Source organism: Hippopotamus amphibius, chromosome 1, assembly GCF_030028045.1.
Source record: "Hippopotamus amphibius kiboko isolate mHipAmp2 chromosome 1, mHipAmp2.hap2, whole genome shotgun sequence".
Classification (NCBI taxonomy): domain Eukaryota; kingdom Metazoa; phylum Chordata; class Mammalia; order Artiodactyla; family Hippopotamidae; genus Hippopotamus; species Hippopotamus amphibius.
The window spans coordinates 9,195,277-9,216,231 of NC_080186.1; the positions used below are offsets into that span (position 1 = coordinate 9,195,277).

At 54.0% G+C, this 20,955-nt stretch overlaps 1 protein-coding gene across 4 annotated transcripts in view; it reads left to right on the forward strand.

Annotated features, from left to right (window-relative positions):
* The window catches only part of TNFRSF1B (TNF receptor superfamily member 1B), a 35,606-nt gene extending 16,689 nt beyond the window's left edge, over nucleotides 1-18,917 (forward strand). Inside the window, exons 2-11 of one of the 4 annotated variants that reach the window (XR_009047766.1) lie at nucleotides 1,669-1,768; nucleotides 3,821-3,949; nucleotides 4,419-4,568; nucleotides 4,983-5,076; nucleotides 5,492-5,721; nucleotides 6,260-6,337; nucleotides 6,895-6,929; nucleotides 12,311-12,518; nucleotides 13,278-13,390; nucleotides 16,539-16,670. Coding sequence is in view for 3 of the 4 variants with exons in the window: in XM_057697313.1 (XP_057553296.1) it covers nucleotides 1,669-1,768; nucleotides 3,821-3,949; nucleotides 4,419-4,568; nucleotides 4,983-5,076; nucleotides 5,492-5,721; nucleotides 6,260-6,337; nucleotides 6,895-6,929; nucleotides 12,311-12,518; nucleotides 16,539-16,819 (1,305 nt within the window). In the remaining variant the exon portion in view is untranslated. Of the gene's footprint in view, nucleotides 1-1,668; nucleotides 1,769-3,820; nucleotides 3,950-4,418; nucleotides 4,569-4,982; nucleotides 5,077-5,491; nucleotides 5,722-6,259; nucleotides 6,338-6,894; nucleotides 6,930-12,310; nucleotides 12,519-13,277; nucleotides 13,391-16,538 lie in introns of all 4 variants that reach the window. The other 3 variants (XM_057697313.1, XM_057697304.1, XM_057697323.1) reach the window with 3 other exon arrangements.
* The last annotated feature ends 2,038 nt before the right edge of the window (nucleotides 18,918-20,955 follow it).

Here is a 20,955-nt window from a genome sequence, read left to right on the forward strand (position 1 = left end):
TGTGTGTGTGTGTGTGTGTGTGTGTGTGTGTGTGTGTGTGTGTGTGAACGCATGTGCAGCCATGAGCCTGCCAGCTTACAGTTCAGATGGGAATGGAAGTTGCTTTTTAGGCTCTATGTTGTGCAGAATGGATCCCACTTCCATTGCTGGCTGCCTGCGTCTCTCCCAGCGTCCTTAGAGCTGACTTCCTGGGGTTAGGCACCAGGCCTGGGGTGGGCGTGAGGATGGGGAACGGGCCTCAGGGGCCAATCAGCATGGAAGGTGCACCTGTGTTAGGGCTCGGTGGCCCTGGTGCCAGGGTGGGACCCCGCCAGGAAATGATGTTGTAATGAAGCCCGCTGCTGAGATTAGTGAGCCCTGAGCATCAACTGTCAACACATGCCAGGCTCTGGGGTGACAGCGAAGAGTCACCAGGTGGAGGAGGCAAGGGCGTGGGGGCAAGAAGAGCCACAGATCGCTCCCCAGCCCCCCGGGGTCATCCACCTGATGTTTCCAGCTGTTGGCACTGAGCCGTGTGCAGCCAGGGCGGGTCTGCCAGGCTGAGTGGGGCAAGCAGCTGGGTTTCCAGGCCCACTTGTCCTGGATGCAGGGACCAGCCAGGGGTCCACCTGCCTCCGGCTCCAGCAGTCCCGCCTCCCGGGTGGTGCTGTGGAGGGGGAGGGGAAGGCCAAGGGACAGCCTGCCTCCCTACAATTCATGCCCCCGACCCCACGGGTTGGGGGGTAGCGCTCTGGAGCGTGAACTACGCCACATCGGTCCCACCTGAGGGCTGGGAGCCATTATGGGGCAACACCCAAGACAGCTGGAGCCAGGTGCCCTGCTGGTATGGGGATCTGAGTGGGGTGCAACCACATCCACCGACTAGGGCACCTGGAACACATTGACCAGCGCCTGGCACCCCGTAAGTGCTCCAGAAATATAACTCTTGTCATCAACAAATATTCATCCACTGAGCCCAAACTTTGCCGTGGGCCCCATGTTGGAGACTGAGGGTCTAGAGATGATGAGGTCATTGTTTTCTGCCCTTGGCATCGCAGATGTGTGTGTGTCTGTGTGTTATGTGCATGGGTATACACATGTGTGCATGCAAATATACCTGCTAGGAGTGGGAGGACAAGAAGGTGCCCCATTTCAGCACAATGAGGCGATCGTTAGGAGGGGCGTGTTCAGTGTTTAGAGAGAGCCCAGAGCGGAGGAACCTGAATCAGCCTGGGGGAGTCAGGGAAGGCTTCCCAGGGGAGGCAGCACTCAGCTGGAAGGGTGAAGGGGTGATTACCAGGCGCAGGAGGGAAGGGGAGGCAACCTAGGCATGGCCGGTTTGTGCTGAGCTCCTGGGTTCTCTGTGACCAAGGCCACCGCCTGCTGGGAGGCTTCAAGGCCTCTCCTCTGCCCTGTGTAGGGTTAGGAGCTGGCCCCACCCTCCAGCCAGCTGGCTCCGTGTCTTCACCTGCAGACGTGTGTTACACTGAGGGAGAATGAGAAGGAGGTGAAAGAAGGCAGGGACTATCTCTTCTTCTGCCTCTACCTGCCCCACCCCCCACCCGTCAGTGGAGCCCCATCCGGGAGAAGGCCTAACACTTGCAGGGCACAGGATGGGGATCTGGGCGTCCGGCGTAGCAGGATCCATGGTGGCCACGCTGACGGCTGTCCTTCCCTTCCCCCTTCTAGGCCGTGTTTATCCCCTACGTCCCAGAGTCTGGAAGCTTGTGCCGGCCGCGAGAATACTACGACACAAAGGTGCAGGTGTGCTGCAGCAAGTGTCCACCAGGTGAGGTGCGGCTGCTGGGGCCCTCACCCTCAGCCTGGCTGGGTCCCTGTGGGCCGGTGCCTTGAAGGGAGTGGGTGTGTCAGGGTCAGGGCCTTGGACTTTTCCTGAGCTCCCTTTGGTTTCACGAATTGACCCCATCCTCCCTCTTGCTTCCGGGCCTTTGCACGTGCTGTTCCTTCTGCCTGATGAACTTCCCAACTCCCTTCCCCTGGTTGACTCCTGCTTATCCTTTAGACCTCTGATGTCCCCCTCCTCCAGGAAGCGTGCCCGCCCTGCCTGCCCAGATCTGACTCCTCCTTTGCGCTCCCACTGGCCCTTACGTCCCCCATGGCAGCAGCTCTCTTTGCACTGCGTGATCATGGCCTGGATCTCTTCCGTTTCCCCCAGTGTGTGCTCCTCCGAATGGGGACTGTGGCTTATTCTCTACTGAACCCCCAACACCTGGCCCCATACTTGGCACACAGCGAGTGCTCAGTGCATATTTGACTGAATCAATGACAGCTACCCATTTCAAAGATGGCGGACCTGAGGCTTATTCCCAGTTGGGAGAGCCAGGTGGCCCAACTCCCGGTGCTGTCCATCCATTCATCTGTTTATACATTCATTCCTATAATGTTTATAAAGCATCTGCCAAGTGTCAGGCACTGTTCTGAGTGCTGGGAATATGACAGAGAGCAGGGCAGACAAAACCTCGTCCTCGTGGATTTTGCATTCTAATAGAGGCCTAGACAAACAAACCAATAGAGGAAGAAGACGTGTGGTCTGTGATGGAAACAAGGCAGGGGAAGGCAGATGGAGACAGATGAGTAGGACATGCTGTTCTGTACGGGGGTGATCATGGAAGGGCTTTCTGAGGAGCCAACACTTGGACAGAGACATGCAGGAGGTGAGGGAGTGAGTCATGCAAACATATGGAGGAACAGCATGTGCAAAGGCCCTGAGGTGTTAGCTTGTTTGGTGAACTTGGAGAATAATGAGGCCACTGTGTGGCCCAGAGTGAGTAAGCAGGGACCATGGTAAGGATTTTAGATTTTATTCTGCAGGATCCAGAAAGCCATTGGAGAGCTTTGAGCCACTAGCCTGAGATGTGGGCAGGCACAGATGTACCTGTCACCTCCCATGGCCATTTTAATAGACTCTAGGGAAAGTGACTCTTTTTTTTTTTTTTAAATAAATTTATTTTTATTGGCTGCATTGGGTCTTCGTTGCTGCACACGGGCTTTCTCTAGTTGTGGTGAGAGGGGGCTGCTCTTCGTTGTGATGCATGCGCTTCTCATTGCAGTGGCTTCTCTTGTTGCAGAGCGTGGGCTTTAGGCATGCGGGCTTCAGTAGTTGTGGCTCGCGGGCTCTAGAGCACAGGCTCAGTTGTTGTGGTGCACGGACTTAGTAGCTCCACAGCATGTGGGATCTTCCCTGACCAGGGATTGAACCCTTGTCCCCTGCATTGGCAGGTGGATTCTTAACCAGTGCACCACCAGGGAAGTCCCAGAAGTGGCTCTTCTTTCTTCTATTAACCGGTAGGGTCTCTGTAAGATGTTACTAGGTTAGCACAGCAGTGAAGGTGGCAGGATAGGAATGGGGGAGACAGGTGCTCAGAAGAGAAACTTCTTGAGGTTTACCTGGGTGTTCTCCCATCCCCTAGCATGCCTCCTCTGGAGGCCTTCAGGAGTCCCATGGCCTCATCCTTGATGGTATACCAGGGATGACTACTACTGCCTTTTTTACCTTTCCCAGCTGGAGAATTTCAGCAAACTCTGAAGAAGAAAGGAACTGGCAAACCAGTTCTTACTAAAATGTTATTGACTAATAATAGGCAGTTCCAATGGTGAAATTCCAGACATCTGAAAAGAACAGAGGGGAAGATACTTTATGAGCCCTGCAGGGTTCAGAGATGGGAGATGATGTAGAGTCAGAACTCCATCAAAGGGCCTTCCTGACCAGGCCTCAGGACTCTGGGGCTCTGGAGGATGGAGGATGAGCCCAGAGTCCAGGCAGAACCCTCCACCCCACCCCTGCCCTCCTCCACTGAGACTCCTGGCCTTGCTTTCTCAGGCTACCGCGTTCAATCCTCATGCAACCAGACCTCAGACACCGTGTGTGTGTCCTGTGAGAGAAGCACATACACCCAGCTCTGGAACTTGGTCCCTGCGTGCTTTAGCTGTAACTCCCGTTGCAGCTCCGGTGAGTGGCTCAGAGTGAGGGGTAGTCCGGGCATCCTCCCCTGACCACCGTGCACTCCAGCCCCTTTGCCTGAGGACTGGCTGGGATTATCCCAGATCTTTGTTTTCATGGCCCAGGGCACATGGACAGCTTTTTACTGTTTATCAGTGGCATTGTCATCCTCTGTCTCACCAAATCCTCTTCAATAGCCCCTTAGGGTAGACAGGCCAAGGGCAGCAGTGGGAAAATGGTGCCTATTTTTTAGGGTTGAGGACGTTGTGCCTGAGAAAGCAAGTGTGCTCGCTCACGTTTTGATGGAGACTCTGTGTCCAGCAGTCTTTTTGCCCCATCCTGAGGGCGGTTCAGTGGTCTGCTGGAGATCAGAGCTGTCTGTAGGTGGTGGGGCTGGGTGGGAAGATGGAGTGGGCGTGGCAGTGGGTGGGGCCGGTGGAGGCAGGCATGACCCTTGGCTGTTTTCTCCCTCCTCCAGACCAGTTGGAAACTCAAGCCTGCACAACAGAACAGAACCGAGTCTGCACCTGCAAGCCGGGCTGGTACTGCACCCTGGGAAGGCAGGAGGGGTGCCGGCTGTGCGTGCCACTGCGCAAATGTGGCCCTGGCTTCGGCGTGGCCAAAGCGGGTACGGGGCCAGGGCCAGAGGTCCTTGGGGACCCCCTTGGGCCTCTCCTTCCTGGGAGCGTTGTCAGTGGCCGCCAGGTGCCTGTTCCCCCTCTGTCCACCCGTCAGATTCATTCTTCCCTCCAGCACTCCTGATCGGTCACCTCCCGTGCATGAGGCCCTAGGGGTCCAGAGGTGGACAAATTAAGCCCCAGTCTCCTGGAAACTCAGGCAGCGCCCTGGGGAAGACACAGTCACTAGAATTGGTTAAGGACAAACTGTGCAGGGTTGTGTGTGTGAGTGTTAAGGGTTAGAGGTACAGACGGAATTCCTCGGGCCCCTCAGACTTCCTCGAGGGCTCCAGATCCCCTAGGGCCAAGGCCCACCTGACCCACAGAATATCTGAGTTGGTGACTGTTTCCACTTTTTCTTGAAGGAACTGCAACATCAGACGTGGTATGCGCTGCCTGTGCCCCGGGGACATTCTCCGACACGACATCATCCACAGATACTTGCAGGCCCCACAGGATGTGAGTGGCTGAATCCTGTGGTTCTGGAGGAACAAGGAGGGGCTGCCCCTGGGTGATCCTGAGGCCTAGAGCACAGAATAGCTGTGCCACGGTGCCTGGAATCCCCCCAGTTTCTCCCTTGGGTTGAGGCATTGCCGAGCCCTGTTCAATGCCAGGTTTATCTGACAGTGGGTGGGTCCCTGAACAGACAGCGTGGTGAACAGGAGTTTTGCCCTGGAAATCAAGACGGAAGCGTGGGGAAAGGTGGGCTAGGGACATGAGGGACAGTCTTGAAAGGGGGCGTGGCACACGAACCTGCTCCCGTGTCCCAGTTGCTGGGCCCCTTGTACACCGGCTTGTCCCCCACGAGTGAGCCCAGCTACCCTGAGCCATTTGGTCTTCTGTTGCCCCCTGACCAAGCCTCCTCCTCCCCCAGCTGTAGCTCCGTGGCCACCCCTGGCACTGCAAAGATGGATGCAGTCTGCACATCTATGCTCCCCACCCTAAGAGTGGCCCCGGGCCCAGCCCCCACGACATCCCAACACATGGAGCCGACTCCAGGGCCCAGCGCAGCTCCAGGCACCTCCGTCCGGCTCCCGATGGTCCCAAGTCCTCCAAGTTACCCAGTAGAGGGGCGCAACACAGCAAACATCTCTCTTCCCATCGGTAAGTCACCAGGGGCCCATTCATCTTCCCTCCCTCTCTTCCTCCCTCCCTCCCACCTCAGAGTCTTTCCAAGAGCTTGTTATGGGCTGGACCCTGTACTCCATCCTGGGATGCAGGTAGTGTTGAGACTTGCCTTCTTCCAAGACTTGCCACTAAGAATTCCTGGGTGAGGAGAGGTAGGGTCAGTGCTTTATCTGAAAGTGGAGATGGTCTTCTGGTTGCCACTTCTGGTGAACTCACTAGGCTTTGACAGTGTGCTGGGCCAGGTCACCGCATCATGGGCTTCCTTTCTGAACTACATCAGGCCAGAGGCTTCAAACTTGTGGCCCTCGGGCTGAGTGTGGCCCACAGACATGTTTCGTTTGGTGTGTGGATTTTGGTTTGTTTGTTTTGTCATCGAATTTGAGAGCCTCTGCCCTGGGCTTGCCCCTCGTCTGAGATAGCCCGAGTCATCTGTGGATGTCGACTGACCTGCCTGGTGCCTGGTACATTTGAGTTTGCTTTTTGTGGCTGTTTTGAACTTCTCTTTTTCTTCTAGGACTGATTGTGGGTGTGACAGCCTTGGGTCTGCTAATAATAACTGTGGTGAACTGTGTCATCATTACCCAGAAAAAAAGTAAGAGTCCATCCTTCGTTCCTTCATCCGTTTATTCACTCATTTGTTTGGGAAGCTTTTCTGGGGCACCTCCTGTGAGTCCAGCTCTGGGCACAGCCTTATGGGTCAGACAGAGCTGGCTACCGTAGTCCTTGTTCTCAGGAGCTTAGAGCCTGGGGCGGAAGGTGCTTCCACTAACTTATTCAAGAGGGCAGGAGCCCAGGATTCTTATCTGGGGATCCTGGGGGTTCAGGCCTTCTGGAGCAGGTGGCACCTGGGCTGGGCAAGATTGTGATGGAGACGTGAGTGCAGGAAATGCAAAGCAGAGGGCGTGGTGTGAGCAGAGGGGGGCAGGCTGAGGGATGGTTGGGGTGGGGGAGGGGAGGGGAGCCGCGTCGGGCAGGCTGGAGAGTTGGGTGTGGGGGCTTCTGTGTACCTCGTCTGTAGGTCATGGCTCCCCCCCAGGGCTGGGCCTAATCCAACTGCTTCTGCTTGAGCCCCATGCTCCCTCCTAGTTAGAACAGACATGACCTGAGGACATCACTCTCTCTGACTTGTGCCCTCTCTCCTCTTTGCAGAGAAGCCCTTCTGCCTGCAAGGAGACGCCAAGGTGGTGAGTGCCCTTCCGCCTCCCTGCCCCCCCACCACCTCCCCAGTCTCCTTCCTGCTGGGCTGGGTTGTCCCATGGGAAGCAGTGAAGTCTCTCGGTTGGTCTGTCCAGAGTCAGGCAGTGTACAGAGTCCTGGGAGGCTGAGGAAAGGCCAGCCAGGGTCTCTCGTTGGGGCTAATAAAGGTGACTGAGTGTGAAAGCCCGCATCAGGGAGCAGAGGGGTCAGTGAGGTCAGTGGCAAGCGTGTGGTCGTGGACCCACAGTGTGACCTTGGACGGACGTGGAATTGCTCATGGCTGTTTCTTCACCATTAAGTGGGGACCGTGTCTCAGCCCAGCTTGCAGGGCTGTGCCTTTCACCTGGCTGGCAACAATTCTCAGCATCTCCACAAAGTTTACAAAGCACTGCCTCATGGAGAAGTAGTTCTTGAACTGTGGGGGGGGGTACCCTGGTGTTCCACAGAGGGTCCTGCCTGGGGGGGTTATCTCTGGGGTTGACGTCAAGGCTGCGGGGTTGGGCCTGGGTCCTCCCCCAACTTCAGCCAAAGCAGCTTACCTCTGATCATTTTTATGACGTAGGGCCTGTGCAGGATTTTTGCTAGAAACAGAACATTGACATAGTATTTCATCAGCTCTCCATCAGGAAGGCATTTGGCTGCAAGTAACCAAAACCTTAAGGGTGACTTAAAAGGGCTTTGTGTTCTGTCACACCACAACCTCGAGGGGTATGATGGTTGCTGGACTGGTTCGGTTGCATCCTACTGTGAAGCCAGCAGCATCCCAGGCTCTGGCATCTTTGGTATGTTGGCCTTTGTTCTCTTGCTTGTGGCCTGTGTCGTAAGGTGGTGATCACCACTGCATGTGTGACCTCCAGTCTGAGGCAGGAAAAAGAGGGGAAATGGCCAGGACAGCCATGGTGCCTTTTACAGGAAATCAGACACTTTCCTAGAAGCCCTGGGTAGCCTTCTCCTTTTGTCTCATTGGCCAGATGGTATCATGTGACCACTCCTAGCTGCAAGGGAGGCTGAAAAAGCGAGTGTTTTGCTTTCCTGGCGTTTATAGTGGAGGAGAACCAGGGAGAGGGCTTGGAAATGGGTGTGGGGTGAGCTAGTACATGGTGTCTGCTGCAACCCCACACCAGGTAGGAAGGGCAGGTCTTTTGCCCAATTTTACAGATGAGGAGATGAGTCCAAGGAGTCCCCTCCATGTCCCCTGTCCTGCTGGGGCAGGGTCTCTCAACCCTGCCTGCTAATTCTTTGTCATGAGAAGCTGTCTTGTGCATTGTAGTCTGCTCAGCAATATTGCTGGCCTCTCCCCGCTAGGTGCCAGTAACACCACCTCCCAGGAGTGAGAACTAGAATGTCTCCAGACATTGCCAAAGGTCCCCCAGAGGACAGAATCACCCCTGGTTGGGAGCAAAGCTCAGCCCTGGTGGCCCAGTGCCTGACGTTTACACAGCGTTTTGGACTTGGTAGGAACCAGACTGATTTCCTCTCCTGATTGTCCTGACAAGAAGAGGTACAGAGAGGGAAAGTGACTGGCCCAAGGTCACACAGCAGTATGTCTCTGGACTCCTGGCCCGGTGCTCTTTGACCTGCCTTACGGTATTTCAGCAGACAGAGACACTGGTTTGGGAATTCAAACCATTTCCCACTCCCCTGGTGTGGAAATGCCACTCCTTCCTTTTTCTGGCTTCAGTTCAGTGATGCTGACAGTTGTTGCCTGGTGGCCCATAGAGCAAGTGCGCCCTCTAAGCTCCCCCCCGGCACCCAGCTGCCACTTTCTCTTTCCTGACCCAGTGTTTCTCAATACTGGGTGCAGTAAAGCTGTCCCACGTGTGGCCCGGAGCCCCCACTTCCCCTTTCCCTTCACTGAGTTTTGTGTTGACTGAATGTGAGTGACTTCACTGTTGTTTGTTAAGTGCCATTGTATGTAGTGCCCAGGGGTGTGCTGGTAACTGGCCCTCCAAGTGGGAAAAAAAAGCTCAAAACCCTGATTTGTGGAGTTTGCTCATATCTGTGTTGTAAATGCTCCCACCATGGCCAATTTCAAGCTACTTAACTAAACGTGGAGCTGGGAAGAAACACGCGCAGGTCCGAGCTGGTCCTGCGCCCCACCGGCTGAAGCCCAGACCAGGCCCTGCATCCTCACATGCCCCCTGTGAGGTACACGGTGTCATCATTCCCATTTCACAGATGAAGAAACTGAGACTCAGGGAGGTTCAGGTCCCTGCGTAAGGTTAGACCCCTCGGTGAGTGGCAAAGCCCAGGTTTGAAGCTCAGTCTGACTCTGCAGGCCTTGTCTTTACCTACCATCCTGTTCGCCCAGGGCAGATATTCAGAATTATTCCAGACACCCCCATCCCCAGCAGGGACTGCCCTCAGAGGTTGGTCCCCTTCCCAGGTGCCCTTCATTCCCGGGGCTCCCACCCCTGTGCTCAGCCTGCGCCCCAGTCCGTTCCTCAGCCGGCTGGCAGTGGTCCTGCTGACAGCAGCCTAGTAAACGCTCCTGACCCAGGCCGCTGGGGTTGAGTGCACGGTGACTCAGCACCGCCCTGTCCCTCCTAACGCCAAGATGTGGCAAGACAGCGGCTTCCCTTTGTTCAGAAACGGCCAGTGTAACCATACGTGTGAGCTCATCCACAATCACCCCCACAGACACACTCACACACAGGCTCTCGTTTCATAAAGAGGGAGAATGTTTATGAGGTGCTGTGCGTGGGCCACACGCAGTATTGGGCGTTGTTTACTCTCACGGCTGTGCTACGACACAGGCCGTGTGATTATTGTCCCAGATTTACAGCCCAGGAATCTCGGGCTCAGGGAGATTAAGTACCTTTCCCAAGGTCACACAGCAAATGGGTGGCCTGAGATACAGACTTGGGAGTGCCTGTCTTCACCACCTCCAGCACACATGCTGATTGCACCACACATAGACATGCACACGTGCTCCCCCACACAGAGACACACGTGTGTGCACACTTCAGACACCCTCATACCTGTACATATAGGCGCATGCCCATGTGTGCAACCTCAGGCACACGCGCTCACGTACGCAGACAGACACAGGCCCAGCCGGCGGCTCTGCCAGGGTCTCTGCTTCTGCCCATGGCAGGGCCGGGCTGGGAGGTGAGCGGGGCTAGCTGCGATCCTGTTTGTTGAATGAGCCTCCTCAGTGCTCCCCCTTCCTGGGGTCCCAGCCCAAGGAACAGGACTCAGAATGCATCTGCCCCACTCAGAGCCTGCCTGAACTTTGCGACTCGTGGCTTTGGGGAGAGGAGGCAGGCTGTGACCTTTAGGGGTTTCTGTTCTGCCCGGCCCTAGCCACCAGCAGAAAAGCAGGATGCACACTGAAAAGCCCCTTCTCTGGGGGGTGTGAGGAATGACATTTGGATGTTCCCCTGCCCCCTCCCTCTCCCCCGCCTGTCCAAGCTCAGAGCAGGGCTGGGGGTGGGGTCCAATGCCAAGGTCAGACCATCTGAGCGAAGGTTCAGCATGAACTTGAAATGCCCTCCATTCCTCCAAGGCTGGGGGCAGTGAACCAGGGAGGCAGGACTGAGTGGGAAGCCCGCAGCTCTGGTACACTGAGCTGTGCTTCCCCCGCCTCTGCCATGGACCTGCTGTGTGATACTGAGCAGGGGACTCGCCCTCTCTGGGCCGCCATGGCCTCGTGGGGACTGCTTGCAAAGGATCCTTCCGTCCTGGAGTGAGAGTCTGGGAGCTGGCCTCGAGATATGGAGGGCTCTGGAGGGCTCAGGCTGGGTGGGGAGGAGGGCTGTGGGGATTGGTACCTGTGTCCTTCCTGTGTCCTCCTCTTCTGACCTCACCTCCCTGATCCTGCTAGACCGCATCCCTCCAGCACTTGCCTCGGTTCTCATTCAACCCTGGACCCTCTCGTCCTGGGTAGGCCAGGGCAGTGGGTGAGAACGTGGCCCCTCTGTCTTCTTTCTTTCTGGAATGCAGTGATCTTCCAGAACCACAAGGCAGGGGCTTGTGCATCTCTTCACTTGATGGGAACGAACAACCATCTCGGAGTGAAATTTCCAGCATGGATGTCTGGAAACAGGGCACCTTGTCTTGAGCCTCTGGGGCTGAAACCCCAAACACCCAGGAAAGGTGCTGTAGATTTTAGCCCAGATGTACCACATCCTAACTGTGACCTTGGGCAAGTAACTAGCCTCTCTGGATCTCAGTTTCCACATCTGCAAAGCGAGGATTACACTGGGCTGTTGGAAGGATCGGTGTGGATCGTGTCTGGAAGGTGCTTGGCAGTGGATGTATTCAAGTGTCGGCTAATATTTTATTAGTATTGTCATTGTTATTTGTGTTTTATGAGAAGAAGATGGAGCGTCACAGAGCTGCTTGAGGATTGAAATCTGGAATGTGTTGCAAGAGACAGCAAGGCTGAGGGTCCGAAATGAGAGGACTCTTTACACTGGCTTAACTGATTGAACACAAGGGCCAGCAGACGTTTTCTGTAAAGGTCCAGACAGTCGGTGTTTAGGCTTTTTGGATCATCATCTGGTTTCTGTCATAGCTCCTCAAGCCTGCCACTGCAGTGGGAAGGCAGCCACAGACACGACATAAACAAATGGGGGTGGGTGTGTGCCAATAAGACTGTATTTATGGACACTAACATTTGAACTTCACATAACTTCATGTTATGAAATATTCTTTAAATATTTTTTTCAGTCATTTAAAAATGTCAAAACCATTCTTAGCTCGCAGCCTGTACGGAAACAGTGGCCGGCCGGACCTGGCCCGCAGCAGTAGTTTGCTGAGCCCTGATTTAACAAACCCTGGACTGGTGCTTACTATGACACAGGCGCGGTCCTGAGCACTTTACAAAAACTGAGCCATTTAATCTTCACAGTAACCCTAGGAGGTAGGTTATTATTCTTTCCTTTATAGATGGAAAAACAGAGGCACAAAGAGGTTAAGTAACTTGTCCAAGGTTGCAGAGCTAGTGAGTGATGGAGTCATGATTTGCACGCACGTGGTCTGGTTCCAGAGTCCATGCCTTTGGCTGCTCGGTTGAGCTCTGTCACCCGATGCTGATGGGTGACCTTAGGAAAGTCACTGTCCTTCTCTGGGCCTCAGCTTCCTTATGCAAAATGAAGGTGAGAATCCTGCCTCACTCCTAAGACTGCCTGGTGAACAGGGCCACATGGCCCCTGCCCTCCTAGGGCTCACACTGCAGTAGGGCGGCAGCGATGCTAGTCACAGAAGCCACAGAAAATCATACATCCTAAAAGTGCTGTGCGTGGAGAGAATGTGTAGAAGTGCTGTGTCAACTGTGAGGTGCTGATGGTGGTGAAAGGGAAGAGGGGGCGAGGAGACGGCTGACGGGCTGACCGCCCCGCTTCTCCCTCCTCTCCCCATCCAGCCGCATCTGCCTGCCGACAAGGCTCGAAGTGCCCCAGGCCCTGAGCAGCAGCACCTGCTGACCACGGCACCGAGTTCCAGCAGCAGCTCCCTGGAGAGCTCGGCCAGCGCCACGGACCGGAGTGCGCCCAGCAGGCCCCAGCTGCAGGCGCCAGGCGTGGAGAAGGCTGGCGGGTCTGGGGAGGCCCGGGCCAGCTGTGGCAGCTCAGGTAAGAGGCAGGAGCCCCCTGGCTTCATCCCCTGCCCCCTGCCCCAGTGTGTTTCTTGCTGATTTCTGTCTGAGCTGTCTCGTCCTGAGCCTCCCCTGCAGGATGAGGCCTGAGCTCCTAGCAGGACACTGGAAGCCCTGCACCCCAGCCTGGGCCCCCCTCCTGCCTCCCTCCCTCCACCACTTCAGGTGCAGCTAAGCCACCAGCTAGCTTCTTTCTGTTCTCGGAACCCCCAGGTCCCTCCCACCTTTGCCCTGTGGGTTCTCCACCAGAAACACCCTTCCTTCTAGACCATCTCAGCTTGTCCTTTGTGTCCCTGCTATCTAGGCAGGGAGTTTTCCTATATATTAGAATACATGTAATATATAATATGTAAGATAGCATACCACATAATATTATATTACGTAAATATTATATATCAATGTGTTAATAATATATTGATATGAACTAATGTTATATATATTAAATGTAGCATATAATATATTTATATATTAATATTGTATCATATGTTATGTTAATATATTAATATTATACATTAGTGTTATATAATGTCATAGCATATAACAATATTCTATATTAATATTGTAATATGTCATAATTATATATTGTATATTGTATATGTTATTATATATTATATTATATATTTTATTAGGTAATACATTATATTCATGTGTTTATTATTAATATATTATATATTATAATTATATATTATACTATTTTTACTAATTTAACACCTGTAATATTTCCTCATCCTATCAGATGAGGAAACTGAGTCTCAGAGAGGTTAAACAGCTTATTCAAGGGGACGGCTGGTAAACAGAAGAGCCTGGAATCACCCCCTGGCTCTTGGGGTTCAGAGACAGGCTGAAAAGGTGAATGATAAATGCTGTCCCCCAGACTCCACTCGCCGTGTCCGGTCCCTTTGGGCCTGAGGCATCAGGACTGTGGAGCCCGTGTGGGGTCTGGAGAAGCCCGTGCCCTGTTTACACAGTCTGCCTTTAGCCTTGGTCTGTGGCCAGTGTACCCCCAGTGAGCATCTGCAGTGCCCACATCGGAGGAGGCCCCTGTGGGGGTCCCCCAGAAAGCCCGGGGCTCCCTCAGGCATGCTGTGTAGTGAGAGGCCAAGTCCGCTGGCCTGCGTCTCCCCCTCTCACGTGGCAGCACTGGTGGGTCAAGGAATGACTGTGGACTTGAGTTATTCCCAGACGCCCTCTCAGCCACTCTGGTGCTGTGAGACTCTGAGCAGACTCCTTAACCGGCCGAGCCTCGGTTTCCTGGTCTAGAGAGGAGCATGGCAGCTCCGTGGCAGGGCTGCGGCACCCTTCCCTACCTGCCTCCTGACTCGGGGACGGGCTGGGGCAGCCCACTTCTAGCTTCCTGTCATAGCCCACCCTCATCCGTGTGATGTCTCGCCAGTGCCCCGACCCCAGCCTGAGAACTCCCCAAGGAAGGGACTGGGTCAGTGTCTGGAACATAGCAGGTGGCCCTAAACATTTGTCAAATGAGTAAATGAGATCCAGATATAAAACTCTTGGTCTTCGTCCACCTCTTAGTTTCACCTTTCTGCTTTCTTCATGACATCTCTTCCATACCCATCCTGTGGCTTCCTCCTTGGGAACCCTGACTGTGTCTGCCCACCCCTCCTACCTCTGCTCTCCCCTTCTCTCCCTCCCACCCCAGCACCTCTCCCCACTGTGGGAACGGGTAAACCTCAGGTCTGTGACCTCTCCTGGTTCCCCGTCTGCCCCCGCAATGTCTTGTTCACAGTGTGCAGAGGCTGTGGTGACTCGGTGACATTTGGGTGCCTTGGAGGCACAGGGTGGAAATTTCCTTCCGGCCCCATGATTTCAGCACCCCTTCCCCACCCCCACCTGTTTGGGGCTTTTCTGAGCAGAGCAACTCACCGGCTGCATCCTCTTCCTGGGCTTCCCTGGAGTCTTAAAACAAACTAGACTGGAAAACAAACAGCCCGCCCTCCTGGCATCCCCTGGACACGCAGGTGCCTGTAGTAAGAGCAGCAACAACCATCCTCTTTGCGGGGCTAGTGTGTGTTCAGCTCACCCACCTTTTAGTTCCTCACTAGTTGTGAAACTCAGGTGCCTGCAGGGCTGGGAGGGGAAGCGGGGCTGAACCTGTGCCCTGAAGCCCTTCCTGCCAGTTGCTTTTCAGGTCTGTGGGCCCTGCATAGCCAGGTCTCCCCATCTGGCTCCCAAGGGAAGCTATAAATCCAGAATTTTAAAATGTAAGCCCCTGAATTTTAAATGTTGGCAGCCAATTCCCTTAAAAACACTACCACCACCAAGAACAGAACATGCCTGTGGGCTGGGTTTTATTCATTCACACGTGTCCCCGTTATAGGCACTAGGGCCACAGCAAGGAACAGTCAGAAAGGCCCCGCCCTTCTGGGCTTAGGGCCTAGTGAGGGAGAACACAATGAGGGACCCAGGAAGTGGAGCTAGGGGCTCTGGAGATTATAGCAGAGGGAGGGATACAGGGAGTGATGGATGGGCAGGGGGAACCTTCTTTAGAGAGGGAAGCCAAGGAGTCTTCTTGGAGGAGGTGGCCTCTGGGCTGAGGCCCGAGTAATGGAAGGAATGAGTTATGGGAATAAGGAAGGGTGAGGGAGCAGTGTGTGCAAAGGCCCTGAGGCTCGGAGGGCTCAAGGATCTGCGGGGAGGTGAGTGTGGATGGAAGGAGCCCAGCCAGGATCTCAGAGCAGCAGGAGATGCGGTGGGAGAAGGCAGGCCACAGGTCGTGCAGAGCCTCATAGGCCATGGTGAGGACTGTGGTGTTTGGAGCAGCCAAGAAAATGGTCTGGCTGGTGGAGAGCAGACTGCAGAGGGGCCAGGTAGAAGCCAGGAGACAGGTGGAGGCTGTTCACACTAGTCCAGGGAGTGGGTGGAGGTATAAGCAGTATGCCGGAGGTGGTAAACTTGAAGTCTCTTTGGAAGGTGGACTAGGTCGGAATTGCTGGTGCATTGGATGTGGGGTGTGAGAAAAGATGCGTGCAAGGCTTTGGGACTGAGCATCTAGGTGGATGGCAGGCATGTGAACTGAGACGGGGAGGAGCAGGCTGGATGGGAGTTGGGGATGGAAGCCAGTTGAGGTACAGAAGAGGTGATTGGATATAGGGGCCCAGTATTCAATCCCTGCTTCACTGAGCCTGTCACCCCATCTCTAGGGTCCTTGCAGGCTCCAGAGATATGGCAGTGAACAGGACAGTCGTCTTCACCTGAAGGGGATGGAAAGGGTCATTAGACCCATTTTACAGCTGAGCAAATGGAAGCTCCAAGAGTTTAAGTGACTTGGCCAGGTTTATGGAGGCAGAGCGGGGATACGAACCCAGGATTGTCAGGCTGCGGAGCTCTGGGCATCCCGGCCTCAGTGATGAGGACAAACCACCCGCCGTGAGCCCCATCCTGGAATCCCAGATTTATGAAATCTTAGAGGCACCTCTACATGGAAGAAAAAGATTTGCTGTGAATGAAGACAAGTTCAGGCTCATTGTTTAATTTCCATAAAGGAGCAATTTCCAAGCTCTGTGGTATTGATTCTGTGGCATAGAGATGATGGGCCAGTGACAGGGTTCTTGCCTTTTCATGGTGTGGCCAGGGCTGCTGACGCCTTCCTGCAGTTATGGGACAGTAAGTCCTCTTCACTGCTTGACTGATAATCTGTAACATATACTTCCTGTCGCAGCTCACGTCTCTGATTCTTTGTGGGGAGCGTGTCTTGTTCTTGGAACACCTTCACTTGCTTTACATAGTTGGCTCCTCCCATCTATGGGGTGAGTTGGGCGGGCTATTCTTATTTGACAGATGAAGAAACTGAGACACACGAAGGTTTAAGGGACTTGCCCAAGCTTACACAGCAAAGCTGGGCTGCAACAGAGGCCTCTTGGCTTCTGGCCCAGTGCTCTTCCCCACGTGTCTTAATCTGCCTCTTGGGCAGGAGATAGGCTGTGAAGACACCCCTCACTCTAAGACCCCAACTGACCTCTTTCTCCTGTCTTGTGTTTAGCAGAGACATCATCTGGCGGCCACGGGACCCAGGTCAACGTCACCTGCATTGTCAACGTTTGCAGCAGCTCTGACCACAGCTCTCAGTGCTCCTCCCAGGCCAGCTCCATGAGGGACACAGACGCCAGCCCCTCCAGCTCCCCAAAAGATGAGCAAGTCCCCTTCTCCAAGGAGGAATGCCCTTTTCAGTCGCAGCCAGGGGCTCCAGAGACTCTGCCGCAGAGCCCAGAGGAGAAGCCCCTGCCCCTCGGTGTGCCTGATGCCGGAATGAAGCCCAGTTAACCAGGCCGGCGTGGGCTGTGTCACAGCCAAGGTGGGGCCAACCCCTGGTCCTTCTAGGGCCCTCCCCTGCAGGACTCTGACTCTTTCTGGGCCAAATTCCTTTAGCGGCTTCCACAGCCTCCGCCTTCCTCTCTCCTGCAGGCAGAAGAATGAGGCAGGGAGAGTCATGGTGTGTGCTGTCGTGGTGTGTGTCTATCTTGGAAGGCTGGTGGACACGGATGTGCCAGGCAGCCTGGGACAAGCCCTTGCCTCTCTGAGAGCTGCCCCCCAGGCGGTCCTGCAGGCTTGGCTTCTGGAGCCCTTGTCATTTTGGTGTTTATTTTTCTTTTAATCCCTGGGCTCTACCCGGCTCTGGCTTCCTGCCAGGGAGGAAGGATGCTGAGTGCATCACCCGTGGGGAAGGGGCAGTGGAGAAAGAGCAGGGCTTTAGCCTGAATGTGAGACTGCAGGACAGTCCCAGTGGGGGTGGGGGGGTGTCATCAATCAGATGGTTCTGTGCAGGGAGGCAGTGACAACCCCTGTAGGGGACGGGAGTCCCCCAGGTTCGCGCAGGGCTTTTGGAAGCGCCACCTCCAAATCCACTCCTGCTGGCTCCATCTCATACTGTGGGGTGAAAACCAGATGCCCAGAGGGCCCAGGCAGGCAGCCTGAATGAGTGCTGTGACCTGGTTAAGATGGCCAGCCTCTAACTGGAAATCTTTCATTTTTAACATGTGGCAATTAAAAAAAAAAAAGAAAAAAGCACCATGCAGACAAACAAGCCAACAATGTAACAAAGCCAGACTCTCAGAGTTTGCATCAGCTGCCTTTGACTTCACTCCCATTTACCCACAGTTCAAACTTCCCCTCCCCCACTGTCTGGTGTGGGGCTCCAGGGCCACACCTTTTCCTTTCAGGGAATTTCAGGAACTAGAGATGACAGGCCCTGCAGCTGTCTCGTCCTACCTCAGCCTGGACCTTCCTCCTTTGCCTCCCAAGGGGGTGCTCCTGTTCCTCCCGACCCCCTCTCGCTGTTCCTGGAGTCGCAGGTCCCAGCGGAGCCTCGGAGCCACTTTGGTACTGTGCCCACCAAGATCCTGAGTGGTTGTGAGATGCTGAGAGCCAGTCTTGTGTCTGCGTGTCTGTGTTGTATGTTGTGGTTCTACGTAGCCCATGTTGTCAGATCGAACGGCCTGCCAGAAGCAGCCGAAGCCAACACTTTTGCTGAGGGATTCTTCCCCATTAAGGAGTCAGCCCACTCCCCCCAAACACATGCTCAGGCCCTGCGGACGATGGGCGTGTGTGACCTTAACCAGATTCTGGGAGGAAGGGGGATGGGTGCCTCCTTGAGAAGACCGTTGGGTCCCAAATACTTGGATCTCTTGTTAAAAAATTCCACTGGACTTGAACTTGGCAGCTGAACTCTTGGAGGGTAGGAGAAGTCCAGCCACTAGCATGGAGTGAAGAAGGGCTTCCCACTCTGGAATCAAGATGTCCCTCTGCCTGGACTGGCCAGGGGTCTCCGAGCAAATTGGACCCTTTATGGCTGTGGAGCACTGCTGCCCCCTGGTGGACTGTCCTGGGAGGACCTCAGGCCTCATTGTCAACACGCCAGGAGAACAGGGATGAATCCGAAGGAGACTCTTTCTGGGTGTGACTGCCTTTTGTTACCAGAGTTGCCAGCAGACCCTTGGTCAGAACCCACCAACCCCTTGAAGAGGAACTAACACATACCTTGAATAGGAACTAACACATACCTTTAAGTCACAGGGTCTGGACACAAAGAAAGAAGCTATAGGGAGAGAGAAACAAAAACTGGATAGAACCAGCAGAAACCACGATGGCAATGAATCTGACCTCCAGCAGACCCTGAGTCTCATTCTACACTGATTTTACTACATTAGCTACTAAGTGACACATTTACCGGTGGCTGTGACCAGAAGTCACTGACCAAAAAGGACAAAAAAGGGGCGGCACTCCATTTCTAGGAAAACCCTGCCTCTTTCCCAGAAAACAAACGCCTTTGCCTCCCTATCATTTGTCTCACTCTTCCCCCCATTGTTCTTACTCCTTAAAAGCAAATCCCTCTCACCATTAAAAAGAGAAGTTCATTTATGAACTAAGTTTCCGCTTCTCTATTCTCTGGCCATTGAATAAAGCTTGCACTGCTCTAATCTCAACTTTGGTTTTGTTTTTGGCTGTGCGAATGGGAATGGAAAAAGAACCTTCCCCACCAAGGCAGGGGGCCTTGGCCAGGCTAGGCCCCAAGTGGGGGTCCATTTGACCTAATTTGGTAACAGTTTTCCAGCTTGTGGGCTAGTGTTGATCCCAAGACAAGGCAAGTTTGCACTGTATGTATTCTGGACAGCATTCCTGCTTATAAATAAATCTTTCTTTTTTTTAACACACTGATCACAGGCTCTGTCTTTGGGCCTGAGCTGGGGTATGTCCATGGTCCTGGTGCCTGTCACCAGTGTGAGGGGGAAGATGGGTCATGGCCACTGGAGTCTGACAAGTCCATGCTATGGCTGGACCCCAGAAGCACCCCCGTTACAGCTGCCCTTGCTGAGAGCCCGGCCGCTCCCCCAGGCCTGTGAACAGTAGGAAGGCAGCTCTTTGTCCAGAACCACCCAGCTGGCCTCCAAATATGCCCTCATCACATGCCCTGTCCATCACCGTGGTCTCCTCAGCCCGCTCTTGGGGTTGGGGTGGTCTCTGCAGGTCTGCTTATTCGTGTGCAGCCCCCTCCTCATTCAGGGGAATAAGACTTGGCCTCTAGGAGGCCCCAATCTGGGAGACACCTATGAGGCACATCACTGGGTGCTCAGGTTGTAAGCAGATAAGTTAGGGGGTCCTTGGAGAAAGAGAGCCAGGCATGGCTTTCTTGACAGAAGAGAAGCCGCCGTGTTGTGACCTAAGCCTGGCCACAATGCTTGTCCTTGAACAGGTCTCAGTAATTGAATCTTAAAGGAACAAAGGAATGCAGAAACAAACAGTCAGGCAAAAGAAGTGACAATAGCAAAGATAATGTATCAGTTGTAAAGACTTCCAGCTCTGTTTCAATGAAGATTAGCCTGAAGCTCAACCCCAGATCAACTGGGACCAGAGGGATGAAGAGGGTGACCTTTTCTGACCCTTGTGACTTCAATCAACTAAAGCTTGGACTCTGCCTACTGCCCAAGCCCCTTCATGAATATGCATGTACCCTTAACTTAAAACCTCCCCAATTTTGGGGAGACATTGCTTTGGGAAAGATCTCCAGTGTTCCCCTGACTTACTCTGCAAGTAATCACAAATCCTTCCTTCTCTTGATCTTTGGCTTAGCTGTGTCTTTTGGTTCAACGCCCACTAAGAGATGAACCCAGTTTTTGGGTAGCAAGATGAGCACAGGGGCTCTGGGAGCAGAGGAGGACCCAAGCCACAGCCTGGGAGTTAGGGCAAGGGTTCTGGAGGTGACCTCTAACCTGTTCCTAAGGCATAAGCAGGAGTTTTCAGAATAAAGGATTGGGAGGAGGTTGCAGGCAAAGGGATTTCCTCATGTCAAGGCCTGAAGGGGAGAGAGACCCTGCCCTGTGAATTCACTCAGACTCCTTCCCTGCTCTCTGTCACTCCCTTATCAGATCCATCTTTATTCTTTGTGATTTCCTGGACCTCCTCTTGATGCCAAAACTTGGCCTCTGTGCACCAGTGCCAAATCGAATCTCAGAGACAAGAATTTTGGGTGAAGTAGAAAAGAATAGCTTCATTGCTTTGCCAGGCAAAGGGGGCACAGCAGGCTCATGCCCTCAAAAACTGTGTGTCCCCTCCTGGCGTTGGGGGGTGGATTTGGTGAGGAGTTTTATAGCAGTCGTTTTAAGGGCGGGGTTGCTGATAAGGATCAGGGTGCGTGGAGGGCCTGCACTCCTTTAATCTGGCTTCAGGTGGTCTCCTGATGAGCTTCTCTGGTTCTCAAGGTTATCAAACTGTGACCTTCTCTGGAATGAAGAATGCTTCATCAAGTAGTTAACATCTTTCATTTGTTGGGGGGTTTAGTTCTGTAGAAGAGCTCAAAGAGATTGCTATGTGTGTCCCTTGAGGTGGAACCCGGACCCTGCTCCAAGGCTGCACTGTTGTTTCCTGACTGATCTTTCTTTGATTCTGAGTCCCCTCCCTTCCCT